We start from the raw sequence: 11,435 nt of genomic DNA on the forward strand, positions 1-11,435 counted from the left end.
CTCTCTCTCTCTCTCTCCCCCCCCCTCCCCCTCCCAGGCCTTCTACTGACCAGCGCGAGTAAGACATCCTCCGCTCCGTCGTCCTCGGACTTCCTGGGGTTCTCTGATTCGTCCCTGCGGCCGGGTGGAGGCACCACCTTCTCCTCCCCTCCCTCCTTCAGCAGCTGTCTGGTGAAGACGGCCTCTGAAGGCGGGGCCTCTGACGGATCCACCACGCTGTTCGGGTCCATGATGTCAGCCACCGTAGCATCAGGAGGTACTTGTGGACGCACCCACTCGCATGATTCAATCGAGCGTTCCTCCTCTTGTTTGTTTTGAATGCTTGTGTTTTTTTACTAATCCATTTTTAATTTAAATCAGATTTTGAAGGACGGGAGTGAATCTTTTTGAAACCGTCCAATAAACGCCAATTACATAATAAACCGATGCTTGCCTCTTAATAGGAAAATTGGCCTATGCAGACTTCTCCCATTTAACTAACGAGAAGTTTAGAATCTGTTGTCGGTTTAGTTAAAAAAAAACAGATGGTATCCTGATAAAGTATTTACTGACTCCACATAGTGCAACGGTTACATGTTTGAGCCGTGAATCCGTGCCGTAACTCTCTGCCAGCGAGGGCTGGCAAGTTTTCGTTTCATGTTTTCACACTAATTGGCCGTCGTGTGCTGGCAGCCATCGCTTCGCCAGAAAACATTCTAATTGTTTTTCCCTCTGCTGGCAGTGGGCGGCAAGCTGTACGAGAACTCGCACACGAGCCTGACGAGCCCGCCCGACACGGTGAGCCTGAGCAGCGGGGTGGGCTTCAAGCGGGCCCAGCCCTCCACATCCAGCGTGGGGCCGGGCCTGGCAGGCGCCATCGGCGGCTGCGACGACAGCGTGAAGAAGAAGAAGAAGGGCAACTGGCGCAACCGCTTCGGGCCGTGCTTCACCACCGACTCCAAGCCGTCGGAGCCGGCGCCGTCGCTCACGCTGCCCGTCTCCGCGACGGCCAACGCCGTCTCTTCGTCGTCGTCGTCGTCTTCTTCCTCGGCCTCCGTCGCCTCGCCGTCGCCGGCCTCGTCGGCGCTGACAGGGCGCCCCGGCGTGGGGGGGATGACTGGGGTGGGAGCCGGGGGAGGAGCTGTCTCAGCTGGAGGAGGAGCTGGAGGAGGGGGAGAGAGGATGTTGGGGGTCGTCGGCGTCGGGATCCAGAAGTCCCCATCGCTCCTCAGGAACGGGACGCTCCCCGGACACACTGGCTCCACCCCCACTGGCGCAGGTAAAACAAACGCATCTTATCTACGTTTCTGCTGCTATTGAACCCAATGTGGCCCTTCATTACGAAGGAAAAACATATGACCCTGATTTTGCAGGAAATGGCTGTATGATCACTTTAATGATGTGCGGTTCGGATTTTTTAATTCGTAATCGTCAAGGATTAACGGGCTAGTACAGCCCTTTTTATGTTGCTTAATGAAGCAGAAACACAACAGGTAGTGTGTCCTTTGAAGCTGCATGACCATGGCAAGAGAAAATCAAAAATATTTATATACCTCTCTCTGTTTCTCACATGCTCGCACTCGCACACATGTTGAAGTGGTCACTGTCTTCGCTCCCCCACCCCACCTAATCTGTGTTCAGTTGCTTGGCAACCGTCTTTATGCTTTGGAGTTCCCTTCTGCTGATGGAAATGGCCTGGTAGTATTATGCCCCCTCCTCCTTCTCCTCCCTTCTCCCACCTCTCAAACAGCCAATACCAGTCTCTTTGCACCTCCTCTCTCCTCATTACTCCCTTTACCAGTTACCATACGTGTTTCTGAACAAGCGCAATTTGCATACTCTCCCCGGCTTTTTTTTGGCCGGCAAACGTGGCCGATAAAGATTCCAATCTTCCGGCCAAATGTACGATTTTACGGCCGTATGTAATACACGTGCCGTCTGTGTAATGAGGCGTGCGTGTGCAAAAATACATGTTTTAAAACAAAGCAAAATTTATCGTTTTGTCACAAAAACATGCAAAGGTTTCCAGCATGTTCCTCTTCGCTGGTCTTTTCGTCATTTTTAACGTTAGTAGAGGTTTGTTGTACTTTAATTCGGTTCGCGTCACACTGGACTTTGTCAGGCTAACCCAGCATTGTAAACAAACACTTGTTTGTTTGGCTTGCTCCGGAGTTCAAATGAGTGTTCCCATCACCCTAATCTCACCATACTATGTGGGGGAAATGCTCCATAGTAAATGTAAACGTACCAGACAGCTCAGTTGTGGAAGCACCTGTAGGCTATGGCAACAAAGGGCTTTGTTTGATTGCCGTGACGTCTCAGGAGGACAATAGTAGTCTATGCATTCAGTTACGCATACTGTTACACACATAGGCAATAGGCATATGCATTTAGTTGCGCACTGACAATTCGCCAGTCAATGTATGCTCAGAGAAAACTTCAAATATTGTCACACATTTTTGTATTGCAAATTTGCGTTACTCTATTTAATACCTTAATGATAATTAATAAAAGGGGGGAAAAAATACCGTCCATTTTTTGGCGGCAAATTGCCGGTAAATGCCGGCTAATGAAACCCTAACATATTCTCGATTATTAGCAAGTCTTGAGTTATGTTTTTTTTTTTTTTTTTTTTTCGGTGAATTTCATTCTGTTCCTCGGCTTAGGTCCCAGACGAAGGGGGGCGGAACATGCGTGGCATTAAGTTAGGTAGTCTGAATGAATGGTTCGTTAATTTATGAATGTATCACCTAATGAGTTTCGAAGGGATAATGTTGACAATGAAATATGACCCGAGCTATTTGGCACAGATGTTTTGTGGGCACTCTGGAGTGTGTGTGTGTGTGTGTGTGTGTGTGTGTGTGTGTGTGTGTGTGTGTGTGTGTGTGTGTGTGTGTGTGTGTGTGTGTGTGTGTGTGTGTGTGTGTGTGTGTGTGTGTGTGTGTGTGTGTGTGTGAAGCCATTTGGGAGTCTACTGTACTGCTACATGCTAATCAAAATGAGGGACCATCATAGCACATTAATTGAGTAGTTTTAAATTAATTATTTTATTATTTTCAGAAGTATACATTAGTAACACAATTGACAACAACATGACTAACGATGTGATTTACCATGCCTTGTCCCCTACACTGCTCCTCAACCTGGTGCTGTGGTATCATTCGTCTGAGAAGTGGCCGCTAAACCACACAATGTTTGGAATAAATTGCAATAAAACGCAGCGCGATTTGCATGTTATCAAAGGAATAGCGAAGAGAAAACCAAATGCTTGATTAGTCTGCTGTCGCGTGTGTTTCTATAGGCTGCCGGTGCCTGGGCCTCCAGGCACTTGACTTTGTGTTTAGTTATTCCTCCGTGTGTCTACCTTACTCATATTCATAGGAGGCGTTGGAAAATTGGCTGTTTGCAATGTAGGATTGTATTGTCGTTGTTCTTATGTTACTTTTTTTATTGTGTTTAGATGTCTTTTTTTTTTTTTATATATATCTTTCAGTTTAATAGCGCACCATTTTAAAGCGTAGAATGATCACTTGTATTTATAGCCCATGCTGCAAACATAACACACGCACACGCGAGCGCGCGCAAACACACGCGCACATGCATGTGAAATGAGATTTAAACTTTAAAATTAAATTTCCAAAATCTTTAATCAATAGATTAACAAAAACTTGAGCGCTCTGATTGCAAAAATGCTATTGGTGCTCCAAGTGTGCTCAGAATTTGTTATGAAGAGTTTTGCCTAGCAGTAGTTTCGAGCCATCTTTCTTTGTCGTGTTTTAACCTCGCCTAAGCTACGGGCGACCGTCCCCATAGCTAGGGGTGTGTGTGCGTGTGCGCGCACATCCCCCTGTGTATATATGGTACATTCTCCTCCCAACTGTAAATATTTAGCCAGGGGTTAATGCAGGGCAGTAATGGGGAGACTGCTGTCGTCTTTATCTCCTACCCCCTCCCCATCCCATCCTGTGTGGAGTCTCCATAGTGTGGACGGATGGATGGATAGCGGGGCCTGATAGATAGGTGGTAGTGGGTGGGGGGCGGCAGCAGCAGCAGCAGGGGGTTAGATGCGGGCCAGGTTAATGTTTGACAATGCTGGGGGTCACAGATGGGTAAGCTCTGGCTCGCTGGGCGACGGCGGTGGTGACGGGACAGCCCATGGAGGGAGGTAATCTGTTAGGCCAGGGTTGGAAAGTTTGGGGTGTGTGTGCGTGGGGGACAGCGTGGGGGGGGGTAAGGAAAGAATAGTAGGTAAAGCCAAAGTTACACAAAGCAAATTCAATGCATCGGTTTTCAGTAAATCTAGTGTTCGAATTAAATGTGTTGTTGTTTTGGGCTGCTGGAGGATTACTGTTGTCATTAATTTGCCATGTTATAAATAGATTTTATTTTGCACAATTTAGTGATGCCACTTTTGAGACTAGCCACAGAAAGTATTTTTTTGGTGTGTTTTCCCGCGTTCTCGTCTCCATCAACAGCACTTGTCAAGAGCTTTGACGTCACTAAGGCAACAGATCCTCGTTTATAAGTAAGATGTTGTTCATCAGAGAGACTCAAACTATATTTATCACAAAGCCTAAAACACAAAGCAATTTGTCTGAATTGCAGAAAAAATATTTATTTTAGTTATTATTTTTAAATTTACTTTGAATTTGAAAACGAAGAATAGTTGATTCATCGATAAATCGAACCTCTGATTATTAATGGAAAATTCTGATATTCGATAAATCCTTTAAAGTATTAAAAGTATATAAGATTGTAGGTTAACAGATCATTGTATAAGGAAAGAAAAAAAGTTTTTCTTGCCTGCTTGTAGATTGTATAGTTCCTACTACCAAAAACTGCATTGGGAACAAAAAATATTTGAGTTCGGCATAGATTTTACACTTTACTTTAGAGGAAAATTATAGAATTCCTGTTTATCAGAAAGAGGCCAGGTTGACTTTTAAAGCTGGCAGATGCAGGTGCATGTTCAACACCTTCCAATAGCTAATGAGTTGGACGGGAAGAGCTGCCCGGCCAGATGGAGAGGGGAGACGCGGTCAGGGCACCACCGCAGGTCTGATCCCCTGGGATCCACCCTATTGATCTCCTAAAGACAGGCCCAGACTTCCAGCTGCAGGAGCCCATGCCCGCCATGGTGCTCATGTCGTTCCGGTTCCATTTCTGGTTCATCTCCAGTTTGTGGGTGTTTTTTCTTTTTTTTCGGTGGGTTGCATCGATGGTACCATGATACATAGTTTCACAGAAACTTCCGCCTTTATGACTTTAGTATTGCTTATACTGCGCCAACTGGGGCAGCGAGAGTCCTTGCTTTTTTTTTCCGCTTTAACTCTGAGTTGGGCTTCCGTTCTGACCGACAACATGGGCACGTGCGTGCTCAACCATGACATCACCCAGCGGCCGTTCGCCAGCCTCGGCGCCCTGGCGCTACAATGCGGCCACACAACAACGATACAATATGCTTATCAGCCCACATAGTGTGTGTAGTTTATGTGGGCACCTGTGAGTGTATATTAGTCATCAGTCTCTCTCTCTCTCTCTCTCTCTCTCTCTCTCTCTCTCTCTCTCTCTCTCTCTCTCTCTCTCTCTCTCTCTCTCTCTCTCTCTCTCTCTCTCTCTCTCTCTCTCTCTCTCTCTCTCTCTCTCTCTCTCTCTCTCTCTCTCTCTCTCTCTCTCTCTCTCTCTCTCTCTCTCTCTCTCTCTCTCTCTCCTCTTTATCTTCCTCTTTCAATCTCTCACTTTATCTCCCCCTCTTTCTCTCTCCCTCTCTCTTCCCCCCCCCACCCCCCCCCCGACCCTCCCCAATCGCTGTGGTACAAAGCGCTCTTGTTCCCCCAGTGAATGTGCAGTGCCCTGAGCCATTCAGGCCTTTGTGGGGCTGAGGGGCCTCCTTCCACCCTCTCCCCTCATGGGGTCAAAAGGGGTGCAGGGGCAGGGCTTATCCCTGGTTAAAGGGGACAGGGAGGGGGCGTCTGGGGAGAGGCCGGGAGAGAGAGAGAGAGAGAGGGAGATGAAAGATTGGATGTGTGTGAGTGGGAGAAAGAGAGACAGAGGGCAATGGAGAAAAGGAAGAGAAAGAAAATTAATTGTGTAGCTAAATGTGTTTGGGTAGAATGCTTGGCGGGGTGTTGAATGGTGCATAGGCAGCCTCTGTATTATAACAGCTGTTTGTTAAACTGTAAATATGGGACAGTTTATTAATACGGTCCGACAGCAAGAATGGGGGCACAGCGCCAGTGGCCACGTTCGTATCGCTGTTGATTCTCCTTTTATTCTGAGTCTTGAGTCTGAGCTGACTTTGTTGCTTACCCTGGTATATAAACAGTAGAAAACCTATGCTATACATTTAATATACATGCTTGCCTATTTGTTTGTTTATAACACGGAAATAAGAAGCATTTCCAGTAATTCTAATTCCTATCTTGCATGCCATTTAGATTTTTAAAGAATGTCCTCCTTTTATAATAAGAGATGCAACAATATTGTATGTTTGGACCAAAAAACAGTAACCGATATTTATCTCTTTCTCATGGCTGATGCCAATACAACAACCGATCATTTCACAATTTTAGTCAAATAATAATATAATAATTCATGCAAACCGGAGTAAGAAAAAGGTATTATAGATTCCACAGTTCTGAACAAACCAAATTGCACATATTGTGAACACAAGGTGCCATTAACGCACAACGAAAAAAGCATTTCTGAGTGCACACCCTTGATCTTTACCTATTCCTCTGCCTCTCAGGTGCGTTCTCCATCGGCGATGGGTTGTCGTCTGTGACCGGACTGGGCGCCATGGGCGGAGCCAATTCGGATTTGGCCCAGCAACAGACGCCTGCCCCCTCCCTGGCCCCGCCCTCTCCCTTTATGGCCACCGCACCTCTAACCACCACAGCGTCAACACATGTGAGTCGCACACGCGCGCACACCTTCACATTTACATGTTTCTCGGGTATGGATACCGATGCAAATTTCTATTTTTCTTTTTGTTGTTTTTGCTCATGGACGGAGCCGCGTGCCTCCATTTCAAACTAACCACCATCGTTGGTATCAATCTTAGCACCGCAACACCGCCCAACTCGGGGAACGCGTATATCTAACCGAATCCCTCCGATTGTGCCGCACCATTGTGCGTGCGCGTGTGTGTGTGTGTGTGTGTGTGTGTGTGTGTGTGTGTGTGTGTGTGCGTTTGCGTGTGTGCGCATACCTTCCACAGGTACACTGCAAGGTCTGTGGAAGGTCTCTTTTTGAATTAAATCTCTCCCCCCCCCTCCCCCACCCATTTCATTTCCAGCTGTAATTTACTGGGTCCATTCGCTTCTTACTAGATGTCATTATCGGCCTCCATTCATTTAATGGCTGATGAGTTTAATCATGCCCACTAGCTTTTTATTTAATTTTTTTACTGAAAATGGTTTTGAACAAAATAATGCCACAAAGCTGAAATGTTCTATAGCAGACAAATGGGTATTGCACATTCAAAATGGCACACTTAATTCCTGAATAACATCATGTCCATTCCAGGTATTCAAACAGGTGTACAGAATGACCTTAAACTGAAGGCCAGAATTAAGGGTATAATAGTTAGAATTTTTATATTCACAGATTTATTCTTTGTTTAATATTATGTTTCGTGAATAGATTAATGGATGATAAGTTGTGAGCGATGTAGTTGCAGTCTCAGCGTCTAAAAACAAGCTTTCAGAGGTCTTTGTGGTTATTTCTCATGTATTGTCGGATTGCGCTCATGCAAAGGGGAGAGCACCGTCACAACCCCCCCCTCCCCTTGTAGCGGTCCCCACGGTTACTCTCCTAAAGTTGAAGCCCCTCTGGTAATCACCCTGGCCCCCCCACATCTTCAAACCGCGACCCCTGTGAGCCTGTCCTCTTTCACTACTGGCCCAGAGATCCCTCTCTGTCCAGCGCCGTTCATTTCTCTCCCCTGTCCAGCGCGCGCGCGCGCACACACACACACACACACACACACACACACACACACACACACACACACACACACACACACACACACACACACACACACACACACACACCGCCCTTTCGATATCTTTTGCGCCCTTTGCTCTCTCGCTCTCCTCTTTCTCTCTTGTTTCAGAACTACCAACTCCTCTCTTTCTCCATCCCTTGTCCCGTGATGTGATGTCATCTGACAAGCGCCACAGTGGGGATGATGGGGGTGGGGGTGTACTCATGTCTTGAATCTTGCGTCCCGAGGCCCATAGCCCCCCCCCCCACCCCACCCCCCATAGTACAGAGAAGGGGAGGCCCAGGAAAGCATGGGATATCACGCTATTTACAGCACGTATAGAGGACTTAGCCCCTCTCTTGCAGCGTGTGTGTGTGTGTGTGTGTGTGCTACTGCGCGGGAGAAAGGGGGTAAAGGGTTTGAAAGAGATGGGTAATTGAAGGGGTGGTGAGATGTTTGAGGGAGAGCGGGGAAGACAGTTAGACAGAGCGAGCTGTTTTCTTTCTCCCCTCTTCTTGTCGCTCCGGATCGACCAAAACGTGTCTTTAAAGTCCTGAATGTGTGGGAACGCCTCCGGGCATCTGGGCCACTCGCGCCGAAATCATGTCCCCGGAAATTATGCAACCCTGTAAGACGGGCTCCCCGCGTCTTCTGTTTAGTGCGTGTGTGTTTGTGTGTCTTTGTGTGCGCGCGTGTGTGTGTGTGTGTGTGTGTGCGCGCGCGCAAATACGTCCGTGCACCTGTGCACGAGACAGTGAGACGGAGCAGCCATTTGCTATTTTCAGTCCACAAGCAAACTGCTGGCCGACTGCCCATTAGAGGGAAGAGAGATGGTGTGTGTGTGCGTGACAGAGACTGTGTGTAAAGGGGAATGACTCGGGAATGACTCGGAATGAAAAATGAATGAAAATGAAAAATGAATGTTGGCGAGAAAGTGGGAGGGACTGGGGTATTGAGAGGGATGGTGGGAGGACAGTGAGAGAGAGAGAGAGAGGGGGAGAGGGAGAGGGGGAGGCGAGGTGTGAGGCTTTTGAAACTGAGCCAAAGTCATCGGTGAAATAAATGGAATAAGGGCAGGGTAAGGATCCGCCTTCACATTTAACATGGGTGGGAGTGTTATTGTAGCATGAGTTATCTATATTTCTCTGGCTTTCTCTATCAAATGTCTTCTATTTCTATAGTTTTGGAATTAGAGAAACTAAATAGTCAGCACAATCTTTCATGGTATTCACCTTTTATTGAACGTCGGTTTTTTGTACTTGTGTGTGGGTTTAGTGTTTAATAAGAGTCTTTTGTCAGTATTATTTCTTTATTATATATGTAACACGCGTGTGTTTATATATTATTTTTTTTACATGTATGTGTATATATAATATATATTTTATATGGGTTTATATATTTACATACAATATATTTTATATATATATATATTTTATCAATGCATAATATGTGTACATGTGTATATGTATATTCACACACGCGCATATATATGTATTTGCCCATGCATATATATTTATACACACACACACACACACACACACACACACACACACACACACACACACACACACACACACACACACACACACACACACACACACACACACACACACACACACACACACACACACACACACACACACACGTGTGTGGGTCATAAATTTGCTATTGTAATATTACAATGCCCATTGCACACATGACAAATAACTGAGATGTGAGCATTAATTATATGATCTGTGTTAGTAACACGGTGTCGCGAGGAGTTGATTAATAAAATCGCTATAGAATGACAGCATAAATCAATCCGTCTATTTAATCAGGGCACGCATGCGACTGGGCGTTGGTGTATTCATGTTAAGTGGTTCCTGTAGTTCCCAACGCCAACATAAACCAAACGTTGAGCTGCACCACAAAGTCAAAAAAAAAAAAAAACATCCTCGCAAACGGTCTCACGTAAACATAATTTTAAATTAGAATTCCCAAAGGCAGGACAATGTTAAAATAGCATTGCGCTCCGTATAAGTTAAGGCGTGCCAGCACATTGCCAAATTCTTATGACGAATGCCGTGAACAAACCGCCTCACCCTCTCCAGCGCCCTTATTTGGGAAATGCTCTAATTGGATTAAACTATCTGCATCAGAAGCACTTTGTCAGCATGCCAGTGTGTTGGAGCCACGGCCACTCTGAGGTATATGCGTGTGTGTGAGTTGCACGTAGCCATAGCGGTGCGAGCGCATTGCCGTTGTTTATCTACTTTGAAGAGTAAGTGTATGTTTTCCTGCATTTCATCCGGGCCAAGTTGGCAGAAAATAATCTTAAGTAATTACAACCCCCCAAAAAAGCTACGTTGATTAAATATATTCCCGCTCTTTGATCTGGGATAATTAACATCTTCCCATGATAACATGTTGTGGCCATCTCCTAAACGGATAATAAAGACATTATTCTAATGTGAATTTGTCGCTTCCCTTTCTCCTTTTCTCTGTCTCGCTCTATCTCTCTCCCTAGGTAAGCAGCCTGCCTGGGTCCGTTTTCAACCTCGCTCCCTCCCATATGTTTGGGAACCGGCTTAACCCAAATTCAGCAATGGCTGCACTCATCGCCCAGTCTGAAGCCACACCAGCAGGTATATATGCACGTGTGTGTGTGTGAGTATTGTGCCTGAGAAAGAGAGTGAGCGAACGAACGGGAGAACAAGAATGAGCGAGATAATGGCTGGGTCACGCCCCCTGGGTCTCACAGAGGGGTCAAGGGTCATTGGTTGTGGTAGTCACAGGCTCCTCCCATTAAGCTCCAGTTACACACACACACACACACACACACACACACACACACACACACACACACACACACACACACACACACACACACACACTGCCGTTCACAAGCCTAATGCTGGAGCGCTCCAGTGTGTTTGTGTCTTAGTATGCAGAATAGGATAGAGCGGCAGAGGAAGTGGCTGGATAGAGTGTTGACTTCTGCAGGACACAGAGTGGGAGGGAGAGTTTAGGGTTAGAGAGAGAGAGAGAGAGAGAGAGAGAGAGAGAGAGCCCCCCTGCAACCTGCGGGTCAGCTCACTAATCACACTTAATGACACACACACACACACACACACACACACACACACACACACCCCAAATGCACGTGGATACGTGTGTGTAGATGCGACCCACCAGGGCTGTGAGTGACTGCGTGCAGATGGCGCTGAGATGCTGATCTTTCAACACGCCAATTTGCATTAGAAACCAACTGAAACCTTTTCACCCCATTGGCAAAACCCTGGATTAATAGCTCCTGTAGAGCCCCGATAGTCCTCCACGCGATACATTGTGAGCCGTGGACAGTCTGTGTGCACTCACATGTGCTCAGGATAGCAACTCTTATGTGTTTTTTTTTTTTTCCTTGGGAGAGCAAGGCAAGCGCACCGCTGGTGTTGGCATGTGGGTTAGCCTCTGTGTGTTAGCCTGT

The 11,435-nt window shown here is 46.5% G+C and overlaps 1 protein-coding gene across 6 annotated transcripts in view; it reads left to right on the forward strand.

Annotated features, from left to right (window-relative positions):
• The window catches only part of mllt10 (MLLT10 histone lysine methyltransferase DOT1L cofactor), a 39,392-nt gene that overhangs the window by 19,947 nt on the left and 8,010 nt on the right, over positions 1-11,435 (forward strand). For all 6 annotated transcript variants that reach the window (XM_030348698.1, XM_030348699.1, XM_030348700.1 and 3 more), the window contains 4 exons: positions 38-256; positions 722-1,258; positions 6,728-6,888; positions 10,476-10,593. In XM_030348698.1, coding sequence (XP_030204558.1) covers positions 38-256; positions 722-1,258; positions 6,728-6,888; positions 10,476-10,593 — 1,035 coding nt within the window. The remainder of the gene's footprint in view (positions 1-37; positions 257-721; positions 1,259-6,727; positions 6,889-10,475; positions 10,594-11,435) is intronic.

This window comes from Gadus morhua, chromosome 23 (genome assembly GCF_902167405.1).
Source record: "Gadus morhua chromosome 23, gadMor3.0, whole genome shotgun sequence".
Classification (NCBI taxonomy): domain Eukaryota; kingdom Metazoa; phylum Chordata; class Actinopteri; order Gadiformes; family Gadidae; genus Gadus; species Gadus morhua.